Source organism: Plectropomus leopardus, chromosome 3 (assembly GCF_026936395.1).
Source record: "Plectropomus leopardus strain MGB_pleo_1.0 chromosome 3, ASM2693639v1, whole genome shotgun sequence".
Lineage (NCBI taxonomy): Eukaryota > Metazoa > Chordata > Actinopteri > Perciformes > Serranidae > Plectropomus > Plectropomus leopardus.
The window spans coordinates 35,458,259-35,480,162 of record NC_142178.1 but is presented as its reverse complement, the minus strand read 5'-3'; the positions used below and the strand labels follow the sequence as shown (position 1 = coordinate 35,480,162).

The window sequence follows — 21,904 nt, the reverse complement described above, 5'->3', positions numbered from 1 at the left end:
CCAGAGTGAGCTTGCTGCACAGAAAGCCTGATGTTGAGACGGATATTTGTGTGTTAAAGGTTTAGTGTGTCAGATTTAGGGGGATGTACTGGCAGAAATTGAATATAATATGTTTTCTTAAGTGTATAATCACCTGAAAATAAGAACTTTACATAGGGAGCAGGTCCTCATCCATGGAGATTCAAAACACATTTTTTTAAACATAAAACTGCTTTCTTCAGTGTTTTTACCAACAGAAATCACTTGGTCAGTTTGTTTGGCAGAGGAAAAGACCTCTATGGATATTTAAGCTCCTCCTCCCTAAATTGTACGCACTGTTCCTTTAAAGGAGACTGCAAGTTCACCTCATGCACGAAAAAAAAATCCATATTTTTACCTGAATACTGATTTCGTCTTTTCAAAGTTGTGAGCAGACCGACTGTTAATTTTTATGTAAAATGTTCAATTCTGCCACTGCTAATATCATTATTAGGATATCTCACATTAAACAAAGTTGGCTCTTTCTTTGGTCTATGAATATTTTTGATGAAGTGAGTTTGGATCATATCAATACTGACAGAGAAAGAAATCCATGCATATGTTTAAAAAGAGTTTACAAAAGGCCCTGTCATTTCATTTGTCATTTATTATTTTAGAAATACAAACAGCGCACAGAAACAAACAAAAAAAAAAACAACTGGCATGATCAATGAACGTCAGTATGGGTTCACTTTTTCAGCTGTTCATTCACAAAACCTTTGTCCCTTTGATAATATATGTGACATGTTCTGTCATTTTCAGTCGAATCAACCCTGAAAACACATTTCGAGTTGTATGTTGGAAAGAGAAAATTCCAAGCTTTCTAATATAATTTATTTTTTTGTATCCCAAATATTGAGCAAAATATGTCACATTTCATAATGATTGTCACTGAGCCATGATTTAATAAAAAAAAAACTTTTAAAATGACAAAAACTCAAGATGTTGACATAAATCCAAGTTTATCAAGAAATGGATGACTATTTTGATAGAGCATGCCACATATTTTCATGAACAATAATAAAAAAAAAACAAGACAATATAAAAACAACAAGATTTTTTTTTAAACATAAAATGTTAGATAAGTCCTAACATATTTTACAGAGGTCAATAACCAATATTCAGGATTTTTAAGCTGCCATATAAATATATGAAAATATATAAATATATAAAAAGGAGTTTCTGACCACTAGTAATACACTAGAACAATGTGTTAATGACCGAGTCAATTATGTTCTTTTGAACCTGCAAAGAACACAGCAGAGACCCAATAAACATTTCTGCTGACTCCAGGTGGATCAGAGAGGTGATACAGTCAATAAAGTAGCAATATACCTATAAAACCGAAAAATAATAAGAAGACTGCCAGTGTATACAATGAAGGTTTCAAAAATATTTTCAAATGCTGGCGGTAGGAAATAAAGTCAGCATAGCTGTCAGACTTTAAAGCTGAATGTAAGCAAATCTATCATTGTTTATAATAACAATTTGATGAAATATTTATGTCGTGACTCCAGGTTTTCCTTATATTTTTTCCGCTGTCTCCCTCATGTTCCCACCTTCGATGTGTGTCTGTGTGCTTTGGGCGTGGCTTTCCCTCACCTGGCTCCTGATTCTACCTACACTCCTTTCCTCAATCATCTCATCAGCAAGCAGAATAAGAACCCATTGACTTCACTCACTCATCGCCAGAGTGTTTCAACATACTCCGTTTCGTTTGCTCTGCAGTCTTATATTTTGATGCTTTTATCTACAGATCTCCAGCTGCTGCCTCCACACCATCTCCACATCTCCATCTGGACCTTCTCACCCTGCTTCACTGCCCCAGCCGGTCCCAAATCCTCATCCTCCCATCAGAGCTGCCTGCCCCTGCCTCCTCTCAGTTGCCACATTTTTTGATTATTCCGTTCACATGAACAATTAATATATGATACAATTATATAACTATTTGACTCCTCCTCATCAGTCACTTAAATGCACTGTTATTCATCACTGTGGTTTCTGCCAGTTGTTAATCAGCTCTCAATCAGCTGTTATTGGTTTGCATGTAAGTCAATGTGCCGAATTTGCTGCTGTGCAGAAGATTGTGGATAAAGTCAGAAAAGCGTGCAGCATGCATCCTGCAATGGTGTAGAACACCCTGGTATTTTTGCCATTCTGCATCTGACACACTATGTATTGGGACGCTACTAAATCTTTTTACTGGCGTACTATATAGCATTGCAGTATAGGTACTGGAATGCACAGTCTGTGTCTAGCTCTGCTCCTGTCTTACTGGCATGTATCCATCACCAGAGGGCTCCATTGACCTGTTAGTTGGCATTGGAGCAGTCTTCTGCAGTAAATGACTTGGGAGAGACTGCAGAGCTGGACTCAAACCTGGCCCACAGAAGTTCAAAGGAAGTTGGGTGAAACAGGGCAAGGAGCATGGTGAGGTGCTGAATGGAGGAGGCAGGAGGCTGGTGGATTCAGTGGATTTATCAACGTCCTCCACACTCTCCTCCTGACTCACCTGCTCCTCGCCCCCACTGCTAATGCCCGAATCCAAGCTAGCGAGCTCAGGGCTGTCAGCTGGCAGCTGTTGGACTTGCTCATAATCGGAACAAACGTGAATGATACCTTTCCCAAAAACATCTCCACCACCTCTAAACAACTTCTGAAAGTCTATGTCTTTCCCATTCCCAGTCAACGTCTCGCCCTCGCCTTTAGGCCCCTCATCATGGCAATCGGTCATGTTGATGCTATCTGCCTCCAAGCTCTCTTGACTGACCTCTTCGCCACTGCACACGCCTGAATCGAGACTTCGGAGCCTTGAGCGCTCAACCTGGACCTTCTCAACCTTCTCATAGTCTGAAATGACCAGCACAGGTTTACTGTTGTTGCTGCCTTTGGAGAGCAGCTGGTGGATTTCCACTTCTTTCCCTTTCACTTCATACCTATCCTGTTCTGCGTTTTTCCCTTCACTTTGACTAACAACAGGCCCATAAGGTGTATCAGCGGCGCAAGGCAACAGATCCCCAGCAGTGAGCAAGGAGACAGGAGGAAGAGGAGGAGGAGGAGGACACAGCCGGGAGTAACTGGGGTTGGAGTAGTTGGAACTGGTTGACCTGTGGTTGAGCTCACTTCTCATCTTCTCTAGCAGCGCCACCTCTGGCCCGCAAGGTTCGACAGCATCCACGGTGGAGGTTACCTCTACTGAGACAATTTCCACCGGTTTGAAGACAGAATAAAAGGATTCACTGGTGAAGTGAGGGCTCAGCCGCTTCTGGAGGGGAAGCGGTTAAAGATGGTGGAACAAAAGAAGGAATTGGAAATGTTAAAACTGCAAAAGTAATTAGATTTGCATTAAAGCTGCATAAAACTGTCAGTCTATAAACAGTCTTTTGTATTTATCCCTTTGAAACCTAGATTTACATCAGTTTATTTGTTTTGTGTTGAGATGCCTTTTACAAGCTATTTAACCCTTTGAAACCTGAGCAAATTGGTTTAATTTATTTAAAAGAAAAAAAGGCAATAGCCAACTTGGAAAGAAATGTCTCACTAATTGTGAGAAATTAGTAAAAGTGATAAGAAAATGGCCTGAAATCTTGTTTTCAAAGGGGGGGGGGGGTATTAGAAAATTATCATATTATAGAAAAAAAATGTCCAGAAAAGGTTATTTATAATTCTTATATATATGTAAAATATATACATATGCTTTGTTTTGTTTTTTTCCATCACTTTTGGGGTCTTTCTTTTTTTTTTTTTGGCTAATTTTCTGTTATTTTTTTTCTTTTAACTATTTAATATTCTGAACTATCTCTCATTAAGTTGCATGTTGCCTTTTTCCATGTTTCTGAAAGACATCAAAACAATTTCCCTCTGTTATATGCTGCTACAGTTACGCTGTACTAACCTTTTGGATCATAAAGGTTATGTGTCTTTTGGTTGAGTCATTTATTTTCTGTCTCATTTCACAGCCCACGTAAGCTGCATATCCTGTGGGTTTTTACCATGTTTTTGTTAGTTTTTGTGTGTAGTTATCTCTAAAGCTACCCTAATCTTTTTTTCTTTAATATGGATCAAATAAATATGTGTACCTGAAAACTATGATAGTCACCAGCCCTCAGACAGATCATCTCTGTACTCAGCAGTTCCACAAAAAACAGGATTTCACTGCTGGAAAGGAAGTCTTTTCATAGAACTGTTCTGTCGATGAAGTAAAAAGATACAAATACTTTTGATACTGGTGCTACATACCGCTGGTGGGTGACGTAATGCAAGCTTGTCCATTTTGACACAGAAAACAACATGGCATTCGTTTGGTTAACAAAAAATCTTGAATTAAAACTAAACAGTACATGATAATTTGTTTCTGAAATAATTTTGGTCAAGAAAAAGGCAACGCATTAAGAGAATCTTGGTTTATTTTTTAACACTGTCTATTTTTACCGTTGAAGCTCATTATTTTCATATTTGTTTTTATAATATAAGAAACAATATGGCACCCACTTTAACCAGTGTGCTAAAATCTGTTTCTAGACATTTTAGGAGAAAAAAACAATGCTGTAACCACATTTTGTTTGCTCACACAATTTTTAGAGTTCAGTATGAACTTTTTTATGGGGAAAATGTCGAACAATTGAAAAATGTTTCCACTGTGAATCAGGTCTGTGTTTCTATTAAGTTAAGTCTAAATAAACAGAAGATAATAAAAGATTTCACTCACTGGGAAATTTGCATCCTCTGGGAAGAAGTTTACTGGGCTTGGTAGGGGCGGACCTGTGATTTTCTTTACTATGTAAACCCTAAAAGACAGAAAGATGTAATATTACAGCAGAGATGCTGGAAAAAATATACCATTCTCGAGCAAAGAATGTCAAAATTTTAAAATTATTGCATCACAAGTGGCATAAATGTGTTAGGAAAGTATTTTTTCTTTGTGTCTGCTTACCAGGTGGTTTTGTTGGATTTAAGTTGAATAACAACCACAATAACTGCAAATGCTGCTGCAACAGCGATCCAAACACCAGTAAAATCTGACAAACACAGGACAGAGTATTTCATGTTAGCCAAGAAGTAAACATACTGTATTTATCCTATAGTAAAGAACAATCTTGGTTATTTGTCTCTGTTTTTCATTACATTACGTTAATTGCATATTGTATGTTAAGGACATATAGAGGTGCAATAACACCTCTTGTAGCGACTCTCTGACTCTTTGTCGTACATCATGTGACCTATGAATGCAAAAAAGTGTTTCTATTGCATTTTTGCAAAATTTTGCTTTTGCTTTTTCAAATTACCTGAACTACCATCTCATGCATGCGTAAAAACATAAATAAAGATAAACGTTTTGTGATTAATTGACGTGTTTCCATTAAACTTATTTCATATCCGCAATTCAATTTGTGCAATTTGAGGGTTAATGGAAACCCACCTATTGACTGCATTCGTCAACCTAAAGCAATTAGCTTTGTTCATATTTGGTGACATTTACCTGCTGATTGTGGTTTTGGTTCTCCTTCAAGTGACACCCATGTTGTTGTGGGGCTCCAATCACTCCAGACTGACTTGGTCCAGGATGTGTTAGCCTTCACTCGAACGCGTGCCTCGTACCTCTCGCCTTTTATCAGCTGTTTGGGGTTCAGCTCTGCCATGCAGTTCCAGCTACATGGCTTGAATTCTTGCTGAAGATACTTATACTGACAAGGAAGAAACATGGATGTTCAATATGCTGTCATCTGTGTTGATGTACCGCTGCTTCGATTTCCTTCAACCACAAGGCATTGAACATTTGATCACTTAACACTCACGCAAGATTTCTGCAACACTTCTACTCATCTATGATAAAATACAAACACACAATTATGAATTCACATACTAACACAGACATAAAATATATACACACACTCCATGACTGGTCCTTTTGTTTCCACTGCAGTTGGGAGAAGTACGATTCTATTTTAGTTAACATTGCCTTTTGGGTGTTCCAGGTAACTGTGGTAAAGTTGACATCTGGTTGTGGCGGAGGATTCAGCTTTACTGCAGTATCACACAGACAAAGTTTGTTTCAGATATCAAGAAAAACTCAGGGTAAGTCTCAAAGAGGTGATAAATTTTTTATTGTACTCACTGTGACAAGCTGGCATGAAGAAAATGGTCAATTTTTGCTTCATGGTGTTACAGCTCAGTGAAATGGACACATTATCTTCGGACATAAACTAAGAAAATTTTAAGAAAAACAGTATCGCCTTAAGAAAACCATGGAAAACACAAAATGAAGATCTTAATTAATGTAGGGTCTTTGAATGCTTGTTTGTTTGTTGGCTGTAAGGCCACAGGAACTAGGGAAGGCATTTCCTTTAACAAAGGCCTTCAGGAGTTCACCTGCATTTTGGTTGCATGGAGTCAGCATATTTGCATGCAAGAGGATAATAGGAGGAATATGAAAGATAATGAAGATGAACAATGCAAAAGCAGTACATGGATATCTACGGATGCAATAATGTGATTGGACTAAATATTTCACTGAATTGAGATCTTCTGAGTCTGCAAGTGACAACAATTACACTTCATAGGTGAGTTATAACTGTTTATTTGTTTTTAATCTGACAGTAGCATTTATTGAACCTGCTGTGGCGGGTGTATCTTGAAATAAATCATCACATCACCCCAAGTTTGTTTTAGAATTGATTTTATGATTTTTCTAAAGGTTACCATGTCTTTGCCATCAGGACCCCTCGGCTTTACAACAACCTGCCTGAGGAGATACGGCTCACAGAATCAGTGACTTCTTTTAAACCACTTCTTAAAACCTATTTCAATAGACTTGCTTTTATTTGATGTCAATGTAGTACTATTATTTTTCGGAATTTATTGTTATATTCTTTGAATTGCATCTACTTGTATTTGCATGTGTTGTCACCTTTTGTTAAATTCCACTTTAAATTATTGTCTGGCCTTAGTTGGGTGTTGTATTGGGTATTGTTTGGCTCTAATTCTGCCTCTGCAAGAAACCGCTTGTGCTTCTGCTTTGCTTTGTTTGTCAAAGCACTTCGTAAACTCAATTTCTTTTAAATAAAGTATATATTTATTATTATTATTATTATTATTATTATTATCAGTCAAACCACAAGGAGTGCAGCTTTGAAATTATATGTTGTTTGAGTATTATTTGAGTAGTATTATGCAGCATAATTATCAATCATGAATCTTTAAAAAATAAACGTTATGAGGCCTAGCATGCCAAACCAGACCAAGCCAAGCCAAGCCAAGCCAAGCCAAGCTAAGCCAGAACATGTGTGTGAAAAAAGGGTAATAGTGTTGTTAGCTCAATACAAAGCTGCTCAGACTCACATTGCCCTTTCTTTTGAAGATCACGGAGCACTTCTGTAGCGTTGGTTTGGAGACTTCAACAGGTTTCAGGTCACATGAGCCGTGATAACCACCATAACTACTTGAGAACAAAATGTCATGTTTCAGTTTATTTTGCAGGATTATTTCAGTAACTGTATATTTGCATCATATTTTTGTCTAGTTTTTCTTTTTGTGACTGATGTCCTTACTGCTCAAATTTTGCGTGTATTGTGCACACACTGTCTGGATGCTTGGATACATGGACACCATCACTTGTGCTGTTCCACACACAAGTGATGGTGTCATCGAAGTCGCTTTCGCAGGTGAGATTTCTGAGAGCTTCTGGAGATTAGAAGAAAAGAAAAAGACAAAATTGGACATTTTCAGGGGCTTTTTTGGTAATTTGTGTTGCAATTAGTCCCGTGTAACAAAATATCTTGAGATAATTTGTGCCAGACAATTTAACAAGTTATCAGAAAATCACTTACTGTTGTCTGAGAAGTTTGGACAATTCTCAGCACTGACGACAACAAGAGATAGAAGAAGAAACAGCAAAGAGGTTTTCTTGTTTCTCTCCATTTATGGCAGCATCAGTGTAATTTTTAGGGAGATCTCATACCACCAGGATGGTTGGTCTCTAAAGCTGGGTAACTCGGAGATGTCAGGGTTTGATGAATTGTTTTTACATCAGTGCTTCAATTTTCTTCTCATCCTGTGCAGAGAGATGGCACACACTCTGTTAGTTTGCTTCCTTATTTTTTGGTATTTGTTTATGTGAGGAAGGCAATGAGCAAGATAAGCAAGGAAAGATCCCAAAAAGACCTGAAAATTAGTACAAAAAACAAACAAGTTAAATACAATAAAAAGTGAAATAAGTGATTAAAATTATAATAATGCTGTTAACATATTTTGTATAATTATTATACATATAGTTTTTAGCTCTATCTTTTTTTTATTTTTTCCCTTGACATTTTACCCTACTTTAAAAAAAAAACTAATTTTCTAAATCTGCTAAAAAAAAATTCAATTTGTGGAACATTTCATACCAAGTAACCCATTCCCCATGGCTTTGGCAGAAATCACAACAATTTGCTCAGAATTCAAAGGCTTAAATAATTGTGATATGTGTCTGAAAGCATTATAAAAAAGGTGATGACCCTCTAACATATATATATAACCCTGCAGATATAGAAACGTTTCAGATTTCTGCTGCCCTCTCTTGTTTGATGTTTTTAACCCATTTCATCTCTGACCACAAAGCATCACCAACTGTTGCAAGGTGAGATGTTAAACCACTGCGAGAAAAACAAGATTTTCAGGAGGTGACGTTTATTTTTGGGAGCTATGTAACAAAATAATCAAGGGCCAGTTCTTTTGGAGCTTTAAACCACATCTCACAGTGATTACTACTGATAACTGTTGGCCCTCAAGAATTAACCACCTGTGGCATCTAAGTTCCCACTACTGTAAGTCGGTGGTTCCCTCACTGTGGGACTGACCTCTCTGGGGGGGATCAGAGCCACTGCAAGTGAGGCCTGGATGACCAGATGAAAAATGTGAAGTTGAATGACCACAGAAAATAATAATAATGCTATCATGCTGACCTTTATTTCACTTAAATTCAACATTAATCCTTTTTTTATTAGTTGCTTCCCCAATATGATTGATCAAAAAAGAAAAAAAAAAGGGACAGGAAGCATACACTTTTTTTGGCTTCTGAAGGGAAACATGGCAGACAAAAAGTCTGAGAACCACTGCACAAGAATCACTTGTTTATGGTGAGGAAAATGTCCTATTTTGTCTTAAAATGCTCACAAAAGCTGCTGGAAAAGCAGAGATGGATATTAAAAAGTAAAATGTTCTGTGGCTCAAACACCGCTGGAAGCGCAGTGAGGTGTCCGTAAAAAAGTGGTCTGCAACATGGTCTCGCCTCGATGACACGCCATCCACCATCCCCTCTCTATCCCAATGACAAAAATCAGCTTATATATGTAAGTCTCTTTAGAAACGTTGATATAATACATATAACACATGCAAATATAGCATATTTGGGTTTGCACTAATGTATAATGTGAACATTTTTGTGGAGGGTGGACCACAGGACCCAGCTTGGTTGTTATTGTACTTAAATAATGCACATAACCTAAAAAAATCTGCAAGTAATAAAATTACTCAGGGGGATTAGCAATTGTCCTATTTGCCTGTTTGGTAATGATACTGTAGCGTGAGTTTTCTGGAGGACTGATACCATTACTTTGACACCGAAGTTGGATGTTTGATTTGATTTGATTTGATTTGATTTGATTTGATTTGATTTGATTTGATTTGATTTGACTTCATCAAAAAAATGCTGAACTTGATCTTATGTCCCAGGATGTCAACTGTTCCACATAAATACACATGAATACCAACATACAAGAGAATATTTAAATAAACAGCAAAACAATACGTCAAATGTCTGCACATGAATGGCTTCAGAAGGAATGAAAACTGTCCTTTTGGGGTAATTCTTTTGCCATTTCATGTGCTATTTATGCATGATACTTACTGATTCATCAACTTTTTGACCTGATACGGATGCTGACAAGCAAATCATGACCATGATGCAAATACATCTTGATTGAATGTTCTCCTTCTTACAAACTCCTTCCCTTCTCTTAAATTAAACCAATTTAATACCTAAAAGGATAAAAGAAGAACAGCAATAGTGTCGATTGCAGTAGACATAGATAGATGATGAATAGATGTGGTTGTACAGATTTTCAAATCTTGAGGTGAAACTGAAAAACCTCCAGAAAACATTTTTGATAACGTTCTTTAAAGACATAGAGTCATCATATCAATGTCTCATGAAAGAATAAAATACCCCACATTTACCTGCCTGCCTGCTCAGGTATCAAATCCTCTCTAACCACCATACTACATACAACCAGACCGAGTGACTTACCTGTTGGTGAAGCGTCTCAGGATGTGCTGCAAAGTGCTGATTTCACTTCATTTAATACCCTGCGTGAGAAAATCAGACAAATACATGTCATTGGTTGTTGTTTTTTTCTCTTATAGGAAATGGCAAACCGCCACTGAGAGATGATTATGTTTTTACTCTTAGAAGGTCACTACTAAGAAGGTTAATCTCTAAGCAAGATCTTTTTTTTTTTTTTTTCAGTTGAATCCACCTACACTCCCAACAAGTGTGAAAATTGAGGTCGTCTTCACCTCTTAGATCTGTAGTTGTTAATATACTGAGCCGTTTCCTCTGTTTTCTTCCCACTGAGGACATATTTTAATGGCAGTATGTGTTGCACACACTTGTTTCTTTAACACAAAGCTGATGATTTAAATAGGAAAAAAACAAAAATCCACAATACAGCCCTCATGCAGGTGAATTCTGGCCACTCTGGTGCTGATGCTACATTTTTATTCTCGACCTTAACTCCTCTGCAGCCTGTATTTTCTTCCAGGCTGTTATATGTATTTGCACTAAACACACAAACACACACACTAGCACAATGTTAATTTGCTTAATTTTTTGCCCTTGAATTGACACCTAACAGGCTGTTGCTTCTGCATCTAAACCACACTGACATTTAACCTGTCAAAAACAGGATGACAAAAAATAATTGTGCTTCACAGGGTTGATTTGTGGTATGTTGTTATTATAGCCCACTGCACACCGACCCACACACACCCACAGCCCCAGTTGCAAAAACTAACTTTCACTCTGCACATCAACAACAACAGTACATCTTTTCAAGATTCCCCTTGACCTCTGTCAGAGAAATGGTCCATCGATGCATATACTGGTTATTTTGCTTATTTTAATGTAATTTCTTGGAGTATTTTCAAATGCTTCGTATCCCTAAAATCTGTACAACCTAAGCTGAAAGGTTATGTAAGTCAATAAACCATAAACATTGCCAAAAGTATTGATATTATGTCATAGAATCCTCACATTTTAGAAAAATAAATACACAAAACATTGATAGAAATGATTTCTAAATGCAGAAACATTATTTATTTCATTTTAAGTTTTAAGTTTTTGCGATCTGCTCATCTTTATGAGCAGAGTGTAAAGCTGAAATATTTACACAGTGGTATTTCATGTCCCTAAAATCTGTACAAAACTGAAAAGGTTATGTAAGTCAATAATCCATAATAACTAATGTTAAAACTGTATTATAAATAAATAATAAAGAAAAATCATGACCTTCTCTGCTCTTCTCTGACACCATCCAGTGGCGTATCATATGGCTGCAACAGGCTTCATCCAGCCACATTACCAATTAAGGCCACTGGTCTAATACGCCTGTAACAGGTGCTGTCCACCTGACAGGTGGTGTAGCATAACATTAGGAAAGGTTTCGTCTGTCAGCATTGCAAACTGACTATACCCGGTGGCGTAACATTCCAAAAGGTGGCAATCTGTGTCGGTATCTTACACTAGCACTGATAAAGCAGCAGGATATGACTGATATATTCTCAGAATGAGAACAGTTTGCTCAGCTGGTGCAATTGCATGTTTTCAATGTCTTTGGGCCGCTTGTAGCATAACGCATCATTGCAACATGATAATGCAGGACAGAGGTCTTAGCTGTCTTTTCCAAAAAGTGAAAGCTCTGAAGATTAAAGTTTATATTTTAGATCCATTTTAAACAGCATCATGCAAACAACGATCTTCAGTGGCCTTGACAGGACAATTATGTGGCGTGACTGCGTGTTTCACGGTCTTTTGGACTGATTGTAGCATATCGTAATGACGTCATCTCAGGCGGACAACATGACGCCGTCAAAGACTGAAGTCTTAGCTTTATGTCAAGAGTGAAAGGCTTATTTTAGAATAATTTCATGACAACAACAACTTCCCGCTGCCATTTTCAGAGGGTTAAGGACCCAATAAACAATTTATCCATTAATAAATTATAAACTAGAATATCTTTCTATTTAAGATTTTTCTTTTTTGCAGAGTGCACACAACACACACACAAACACACACACACACACATATATATCTATATTATCTTTTTTTTTCTTTTTCCATTTCCTTGCACAGGGGAAACACAAGTTCTTGCAGACAACACGGTCACCTGTTTTGCGGTTGATTAAGGTCAGAGTGTTTTTTTTCCGAGAACTCAAATGTTCCATTATTATTCTGACAGGTGCACTTCCTGCTGACAGTACTTCCTCTTCCTAAAACAGCACTTATCAGATTGCAGATAATGTCCTTTCCAATCATAATCATTAAATTATCGTCACAATGAGGGAGTCAAAAAGATGAAGCATATACCTTCCTAGTTGTATGTATCATGGGAGAGAAACAATTGTGGCAATTAGGAAGTCACTTTCTTCTTTGGGGTACTATTTCTAAAGGTTAAAAACATTTACTAGGTGAGAAAGCCAGAAAAGGGAAGCAAAACTGCACAGATCCTCCCCTGTTATACGGTTCAGGATACCAAAGCTGCAGTGGTGCCCCTAGAAATTTTTTTTCGGGGAGGCCAGATGATGCCACTGATAACACAGGAATGGCACAACAAAACCAAACACCATAGCTGAATTTCAGAAATGCGTTTGTGCTGGTGTAGTATTTAGGCTAGTAGAAAACTACGTCAACTTGGAGAGTTGTGGAATCGCATACTAACATACTTTGGTTTCTTAGTTTTTAAGAAAAAAAAAGAAACTCAGTTGCCCCTGGGGGCGTCACTGCAAAGCCTATGATGGAAATGACCAAGACATTCTTTAATGATGCAATATGGCATCACAGCCCAAAAACTGTGAATAAAAGAAAGAAAGAAAGAAAGCTAAGGCTGGACCATGTGCTATAAATGGAAACAGATCACATGCCAAAAGTTGCATTTTGACTCTTTCAGACAAGATAAACTCAACTTGCAGGGAGGCTCAACATGATGTCAAGAATCAGCTGAGAATAGGCCACAATGGAGGGAGCTTATTATGTCCCACAAAGTGAAGACTTTAGGCTCCTTGCATTTGCTCTGCTCCCTTGGCTGTCCACGTGCAAAAGATCTTTGTGTTGTCTTGTCCTGAGGATGTTCTAGTTGCTTGCTTGTGGCTCTTCAGCTCCTGCTCACTTCTTCCATGTACCCTCCTCTCACTCCCCACACCTGCCATCCTTGAACCATCCACGAGATGCCCACAGACTTTCTTGCCAGTTAGTCACCTGACATCCCCTCCCACCAGCACACCTGCTCCCACTTCCTCATCAGCTCTGCAGATATGTGTATACCAGCACATTTCCTCACGTGCCAAGTCTGCCTGCCTGATACAAGCCTGTAAGACCCCTAACTTTGAAGTCCTACCTTTGTGCCAACCGTCAGCTTGGTTAAGTCTTCTTTCCTTTGTTTGCCTGCTTGGTTTCAGTCATGGCAGTCTTTTATCTCTTCCTGTTTGGGCTTCAGGTTTCTCCAAACTGTTTACCACATCCACACAGATCTGTAAAATGTCCAACTCTGTCTGATCTAGAGTACTGTGCAAAAGTCTTGGTCTACCACAGATTCGTTGTTTTGCAAACTTGGAAAGAGGATGAATTTATGTATTTTGTTTTAATTTGACTCTATTTATTTGTCCCTTTACAAAGAATACAGAGAGCATGTACAATGCTTTAAAACACCAGAAAGCCAGAACAAAATGGGTTCACTAGACTGAAATCAATATATAGTATGAAACATGGAATCGTACAACCATAACAAAAGGTAGCTCAAATATTCAATACTGAAGTCTGGAAGATTAGTATGTAAATCTCATATTGCATGCCCAAGAGAGTCCAAGGCATGCTAAGTGGAAAGCAGGCTCAAACTAAACTAAACTAACCCTGATGAAGTTGTTTTGTTGTGAAATATTAGTGTTTTTAATAATGTATACATACTTCCTGTAGCCATTATTCTGGTTGTATTTTACTAAAAAGACTAGTGAAAAATAAATATGTATGATTTTTATAACCTTGCTACAATAACAAAGTTTTAGGTGGCCTATAAGTTTGCACAGTACTGTAGAAAACCTGAAATAAGTGTAACCACGACAAAATCTGTAGATGTATGGAAGGTAGAGAGATCAGACTGCTGCTGAAACAAAGCAGTTTTGCCTGAACAGATGTTGAATGCTGGTGTATTATCATGCTAATGTCTTCAGATAATAATCTATTTGTCAGTTAAAGTGAAAGCAAGGTCAGTTTCAGTGAAAGTTATTATCTGATTGGGAAGCATTATTCAGAAATTTTGCTGCTTTGGTTAACCACAGTCAATCGGCTCTACTGATATTTAGCAATGGTTAAACTGTTGACCAGAGCTTTGTTTGAGGTTTCCTGCAGTTTTGATTGATATATACCTGCGAATCAGTATTTTCCACTGCAATGGTATGCAAAAAAGAAAGTCTACTGTGTGTGTCTGTAAAAGCTGACAGTGAATAGTGCCAACTGTAGCTTTCATTGTTTTATTCTATATAATATATGTGGATTTCAGATCCAAATTGATTGAAATGTGAAGCCTAACTCCTTCACTGAATTGTGTTCTCGATTACAGTTTCGTATAAACTCAGTTGTGAGGTCAGTTGGATGTGTTGCGAAATTCACAGTGAGGCTTTTGAGACGGCTTATGGCAGTGAAGTGGACAGTCAGTGGATGGGCAACAGCTCTAGTGGACATTCCTGCAGCAGTGTTGCTTTTCTCAAGATCACTCTTGGTCTCAAGTGCTTTTTACATAGAGTTGGGTATTATTTGGGTTATTTCTGATACTGGTGCCAAAACAATATGAATTAACTTGGGCTATCAAATGATTCATTTTTTGAAATTGCGATTAATCATTGAAAATTTTTTGAAGAGTTAATTGCGATTAACCACATTTTTAATCACATCGTTATGCATTTCAAAACAGTTATGAAATCCATATTGGCAAGGTAAAGCAATTCTTACAAGATTTTCTCGACTAGAAATGAAATCACAGCAAAAAAGTGCATGAGACCAGCATAAAGTGGGCTTCTCTGTGAAGGTGAGACTCACTGGTACCCACAGAACCCAGTTTCATTCAGATATCTGGAGGTCAAAGCTCAAGGGACCCCTGTAAAATGACCATGCTGTTGTTCCATTGCCAAAGTGCAAATTAACTTTGGAGCATTATTTTGTTGGATACATATATGCTACATATAATATCCTATGTATGCCACACCTGTTAGGTGGATGGCTTATTTTGGAAAATGAGAAATGCTCATTAACATAAATTTGAGAGAAATAACTTTTTATGTGCATAGAAAATAGGAGCAAACACAAACACAAGTGTTGTGTTTATGTTTTTGTTCGGTGTTGGTAATTTGGTCTTTTAAATGTATGTTTCTGTAAACCACATCAGACAGACTGAGTCAATGTTTTGTGTTATCAACTTACTCCATTTATATCATCTGAGTATTGGCTCAACTAATTAGTTGGAAACTGGTTTCACGACACAACATGTAACAAAAGCCGCTGTGATGTTGCTGTATGGGAAATGGAGGGTGCTGTGTTTTTGCAGCTTGAACAATATTAGGAACTAAAACAACGGTTTAGTTGATAAACGTTTACACTGAAACCGTGATGAGATAAACTCAAGTGTCATGACACGTAATGACAATTCAGTATCATGCTGTACAGTCCACTGAACTTCCCCAACTAAAGGTCTGTACTTATCCAGCTCGTGATCAGCGACTGATGGTGGAAAAAAACCCACAAGCAAGATTCTGAGTCACAACAGCGGATGAAGAGCTCTTTCATGTCTCACTTTGTCAGACACTATCTGCTCCACAGTCTACCTCTTTCCCAGCTCTCTAACCAAGACACATTTTTATTCTGTTTAAAACTGACGTCCTCTGACATGTGGACTTCCCCTGCTCTGAAAGTTGACACCCTTCTCTCTCACTTTCCTCTCTTCCTTTCTGAAAAGCACAGAAAAAAAACCACACTACATATGCACTAAGAACACGCACAAACCACTTCCTAAACCCCCTTTTCTTCCCAGAAAGCTTCTGTTGCTTCTAATAAGTAGAAAGAAAAAAAAACAAAATTTACTACCCAGCTCTTCCTTTTTTTCCATTTATAGGTCCCAGCCTCTTGCTGCCATATAGGCAGGCTGAATATTTGCTAAGCTCAGTCCTGCTTACATTTACATGCATTGATAAGTTAGTAATTAAATAAAACTAGCCTGAAAAAAGTACATATCAGTGTTGGTAAGAGGTTTAACCCCTTGAAACCTGAGCAAATTGGCTTGATTTCTTTTCAAACACAAAGTTTATGAGAAAATTACCTGAAATTAAGCTAAAATAAAAACAAGAGTGAAAAACTGTTCAAATAAATAAATAAATAAATAAATAGATTATTATTATTATTATTATTGTTATTACAGAATTTTTGGACATTTTTCCTATTTCTTATTATGGTATTCTCATGATATTTTTCTTTCACTTTTCTCCTCCTCTCCTGTCTTTTAAAGCAATATGCTCAGGTCATTTTCTTTTCTCAATTTCTTGCAATTTGTTGACAGCATCTCTTGCCATGCTGCTAATGGTCTTTTTAGCTGTTTTGTTTTAGAAGAAACCAAACCAATTCAGGTGTCTGAACACAGCACAAGTGAACTCAAGTCATTCCAGGTTTCAGGTAGTTAAAACCATCACCTTTAACGCGTGAGGTGATGGTGGGAGAAATTAACATAATGTGCGAGAGCATGTAGGAGTACGCAGCACAACCTGAAACAGCAGCAGCAGCTACATGACTGATCAGCAGAACAGGACTGTGGGTTGACTTATACATTCAGCATTTACTGGATAGATACAATTTGGTAACAGGCATTCATTGTTCAGACTATGTATCCCAAAAATATCCCCTGCTTATTTCTCTAGTGCTACCAGTAGGTTGACTTTTTCAGAGTAAAATGGCATAAAAATAGTGGGAAGGATTGACTCAATATTTCTTACAAACATTTACTTCCCCCACAGGATGAAATGTAAAAACGTCCATCGACTTTTCTACCTGCCGAAAGAAATTCAGTTTTTCCAATACTGTTAGCATTAACATTGTGAGCACGCTGACGTGAGCATTTAAGCTCAAAGCAGCCTCACAAAACTGCTAAAAATCTCTCTCTGTCTCTCTTTCCCCCACACTGTTTGCTTTTCCCTCTGTCTCTCACTTCCTCCACCTTCTCTCACCTTCCCACGTACCAAACCCCACACATCTGCCTTGCTCTCTTCAGTTAACTATCCTTTTCTAAGAAATCTTATCTGTGGCAGGGTATCATAAGTTATCTGTGAATTATGAATCCAAGGTTCTTATTATACAGACACCATGTGAAGAACTTCAAACTACCCCCATTTAATCAGTATTTTTAAAACATAAAGTTGGATTTTTCTGTTTACTGAGATAAAATTCTGAATTTCAAAAGTCCACAAGCATGAATAAGTAGCCTACCAAATAGTCTTTTTAAAGAATTTGTTAAAAGTGTGTATCCTCAATGGTGCAACACAAAGCTTCTATTTCCTCTCCAAATACCAAAAATTACCGAACATTGTCCTGTTTAATTAGGCAAATTCTATAAAAACATTTAACAAATTTAAATATTTTTAAGACCGTTTCGTCACGGCGGATGTCATCATTATCATCATCTATAAACACACACACTTATACCACTTCCAAACTACAGCTGATCATAATAAAAAATAGCTGTTGACTAAAGATGATTTAAGCCCTGCAATAGTCTGGCGACCTGTCCAGGGTGTACCCCGCCTTCCACCCGATGACAGCTGGCATTGGCTCCAGCCCCCCGCAACCCTTACCAGGACAAGCGGTTACAGAATATGACTGACTGACTAAAGATGATTTACAAAAGAACGTACCTGTTCACTATCTTCTGTCCAAAGCCTTTCTCCTTTCTCTACATTCGAAATGAGTGAAGAGTGATTCATTCAGAATGTACTGAAAAGTTTCTTTGTACGCTAAAAATGTAAAGATTACCAAAAAACTACGTCATCGTCTACGTCATCATTATCATCATCACAGAACACACACACGCACGAAACCATCTGTCATCAAGAACATCCAAGAACAAACAAAAGTTGCTTTATCATCGTCTTCATCATCATTCATCACCATTTCTGCTGTAGCATCATTTCCCGTCGCAGACTCATTCATTCATTACACTGAAAATCAAAAACAGCTCTTGACCATAGATCATTTACCCAAGAACGTACCTGTCCATTGCCTTCTGTCCAAAGCTCTTCCCCTTTCTCTACATTGAAAATGAATGATCCATGTCTGTAGACTCATTCAGGATGCACCATAAAGTCTAAAGCTAGACCGTCTCGTGTAAGTGACGTGGGCCTGTAGGAAACTTTTCTGAGTAAAGCGAAAAAAAGCTGTGGTTATGTGGTTCCCCTCACTGCTGATATCCAAGCATGTTACAAGAAGAAATGTAAACGAGTAGTGTACTGCTAGAGTAGTAGCGCCTTTTTTCTTTTTTTTTCTTTTACCGCTGTCACTTCACAGTATCACCTAAGTTTCAGGCAAAATAGAAACTCGATTTATGGTTGCCTAAAAAATGTCTATGTGTTACTATCATTCATCAATTGTGAGAAGTAAACGTAATGTGTGCTTTCCTGGATTAGGCCCTAAAAGGCAACCCATAAACCAGTGGTTCTCAACCAGTGGTCCTTGAGGAAATTCCAGGGGGTCCCCAGAAAAATAGGAAATTGTTTATTTTCACAATTTAATTCAAATATAGAACTGAGCCTTAGTCAGTGACTATTCTGATTAAGAGTTTCAATTCCTCTGTAATTATCCCCTCAATACAAACAACAAATATCTTCTCAGAGGGATGTCCCTGTTGTAGTTGGGTGTTTTTTATGAGTGCTGCGTTGACAGGTTTAGCCGGCCACACTGCTGAATGTCCAGGCCAGGCCTGAGCAGCAATGCTCAGGCCTGGCTTGACTGCGGCTCAACTGCGCAACATCTGGAGATTTTTTTCTTCATGACGCACTTGATTTTCAGCAAAAATATACACTGAAAATGGTCTTTTAATAATCACATTGACATTTTTTCACCTTTCACTATAATTTAAATGTCTATATCTGTCATGAAGAGTAAAAAAAATATCCCAGAGTACAACAGATGCCTAACTCATAACATACAGATGCAGAAGTCCACTGTCAAAGCTGCAGCATGTGACAAGTTGGTATGAGAACCTGTTGTTTGCTCAGTCTTGCGATGTGGCCCGTCTTCAGCTGAAAGAGAGACAGGGCAGGTACCTTCTACAACACATACTGTGTAAAATTGAGTTTACTACACTTGCTACTATATGACTTGAACACTCTCTCCATATCTGTCATGAGACAATTGCGCTAGCAGACTACTGCTGCAGGAGTGTGAAAGTTGGTGAGTGTCCACTTGGCCACACACACACAGTTGCGGTCAGAGATAACTGAAGCATTACATGGCTAATGGTTATTAATGGCTTTGACATCAGAGTCGAGCCGTTTTTGTGCCAACGTGAGTTTGTTGGGACTTTTTAACTGCTGCTGCTGCTGGGTTAGCTCATGCTAACGAGGCAAACATTGATCTAACTGTTCCCTGGAAGGAGAGCGGCTCCTTCAGCTCTGCATCTGTGCACCAATAGAAAGTTTTCTTAGCCGGTGGGAAGTCAGATAAGCAAGGACATCCGCTTAGCAGACTGTCCTTTTGTGTGGCCCTGGACACATAAGTGTACACACTGCTGAAAGAATGTGGCAATATGTGGCCCAGAACACCCCCCGATGTGGTCTGAGCAATTGGATCTCAAGACGTATTGATGATGCATTTGATGCATTAACACCTGTACTTAGAATTGTCCTCGTCTGATCTGACCACGCATGACGCATGTTAATAACCAGGGGGCAAAACTGCACTGGGGCATACAGCAATGCACACTGCTGAGTCATATATTGCAAATAAAGTTACAATGCAAACACTCCGCACAGCATGCTATTTTGCTGTTATGCAGACTGACCATCATAATGTTTAGCTGCCAGACTTCCAGGTTTATCAATAATGTTCCAGATTGTTAGAAGATGAAACTTTCCTTGTATCACATCACACATACACCTTTTGCCACATAAAATTCAACTTTAACATTTTGAAAACCAACATACGTAAATTAAACTTCTGCTTTGAAAACAGCAGTTCTCACATCCCTGCTTGTGTGCAGGGGAAGACTCTTAATGTCTCATTGCAGCCATTATGGTCTTTTCCAGTTTGCAGTCTGATAGCTTACATTAATGAATGTTGAAATATTCTTCAATGCCCTGATTCATATTCAAAAAACGTTTTGGTGTGAATTCAAAAAGTCATGTATTCGTAGGTAGGAAAACTATTAACACTGACAATAACACACAAAGGATGACTAATTATTTGATTTCTGCAAGACCAGAAATTGCCAGCAGCGTCTTAACAAACCTTAAAATAGTAGAGAAACTATCACCTCATATTGTAATTTTGGCTTTTTGTCATCTAAATTCAAGCGGTTAGATGTTTTGCTGCCCTCAAGTGGACAACTTGAACTCACCATCTTTATCAGGATTGACATTAACAACATCTGTACTTGTCAGTTGAAGTCAGATTTTAAATTATTGTGTTAAAAAATGAAAAAACCTTAATCAAAAGTCCACTGATTGAGTCTGTTCTCATTAAGGTACACGTTACAAATTATCTTTTTTCTTTCAAATTAATCTTGAATCAAAACAGTGGCAAACTCCAACAGTGTGTAAAAGTTAACATTCAGTTCCTTCTATAATAATAATTTTAAAAAAAAGAAGATTTAAGTAAATTTTGGTGTTTCCCCCATAACTTTTGCCAGTAGTCCTTGTGTTCACGGCAAGATAACAAAAATAATTCCTTTATCAGATCAACACACTCACCAGTCTGGGGCAGGACAAGACGGCTACTCCCTCAGGCAGGAACGGCAGAATAGTTTACTCTTTTTTTGTCATTTGTACAAGATCCATAAAAGAGCATACTTCATCTTTATTTCGCACAAATGACCTCTGCTTAACAAGGACCTGCTTCAAAACTAAATCGAAAGAAGGAAGTTGGAACTTTTTTATTTCACTTCTCTTTTAATAAATGTTGAGTGCCTAGTCCTAAAGAAAGATGTTTGTTTGCTGAGTCTCATTCCCAGGTCGACAAATACTACTATCCTTGGGTTGGTAGTTGGACTGAACTGCCAAACCAAACGGTTGGTATTTCATGACATGGGGATGAGACTTAACAATCGACTATCTTTCTCCAGCTTGATGACCATGAATTTGTTATTAAGACCAAAGTACTTGACAGAGTACTTTTATGTTAAAACTTCAAAAAATGTGTTTTATTAAAATGCATTTAGGTGACAGGTACATTGTTGCTCATTTTACTTAGGAAAAAATGTCCCAAAAATTGCAAGAAGATAGTAAGAGGTGACAAGAAAATTACCTAAAATGATTTCAAAGGGAGAATTATTAGAAAATTATCAACAAAAAGAAAAAAATAGGGAAAAGCACTTGTCAGCATTTTTTT

General features: G+C 37.8%; 1 protein-coding gene across 8 annotated transcripts; it reads right to left on the bottom strand.

Moving 5' to 3' along the window:
• Nucleotides 1–607: 607 nt before the first annotated feature.
• On the bottom strand, nucleotides 608–21,402 carry LOC121941886 (uncharacterized). Of its 8 annotated transcripts, none has more exons than XM_042484836.2 (12): nucleotides 21,268–21,402; nucleotides 10,304–10,362; nucleotides 9,905–10,035; nucleotides 7,845–8,068; nucleotides 7,566–7,698; nucleotides 7,357–7,456; nucleotides 6,134–6,221; nucleotides 5,909–6,042; nucleotides 5,498–5,702; nucleotides 4,952–5,036; nucleotides 4,727–4,805; nucleotides 608–3,283 (listed from the first exon to the last, which is right to left on the bottom strand). In XM_042484836.2, exons 4-12 carry the CDS (start codon nucleotides 7,933–7,935, stop codon nucleotides 2,273–2,275), a joined length of 1,926 nt encoding a protein of 641 aa, XP_042340770.2. In that variant the 5' UTR covers nucleotides 7,936–8,068; nucleotides 9,905–10,035; nucleotides 10,304–10,362; nucleotides 21,268–21,402; the 3' UTR covers nucleotides 608–2,272. The 8 variants fall into 8 exon arrangements, with proteins under 8 accessions (XP_042340770.2, XP_042340771.2, XP_087930690.1 ...); XM_042484837.2 differs by lacking the exon at nucleotides 21,268–21,402 and adding an exon at nucleotides 18,571–18,779; XM_088074564.1 differs by lacking the exon at nucleotides 21,268–21,402 and adding an exon at nucleotides 18,217–18,475.
• Nucleotides 21,403–21,904: the final 502 nt, after the last annotated feature.

What these genes read in the sequence shown, in the direction of transcription:
- LOC121941886 (XM_042484836.2), bottom strand. Translation starts at nt 7,935, where the DNA reads ATGGAGAGAAACAAGAAAACCTCTTTGCTGTTTCTTCTTCTATCTCTT. An exon ending in ATACACGCAAAATTTGAGCA is followed by an intron (nt 7,457 to 7,565) that starts GTAAGGACATCA and finishes TTTGTTCTCAAG; the next exon opens with TAGTTATGGTGGTTATCACG. An exon ending in ACCAAAACCACAATCAGCAG is followed by an intron (nt 5,037 to 5,497) that starts GTAAATGTCACC and finishes TGTGTTTGTCAG; the next exon opens with ATTTTACTGGTGTTTGGATC.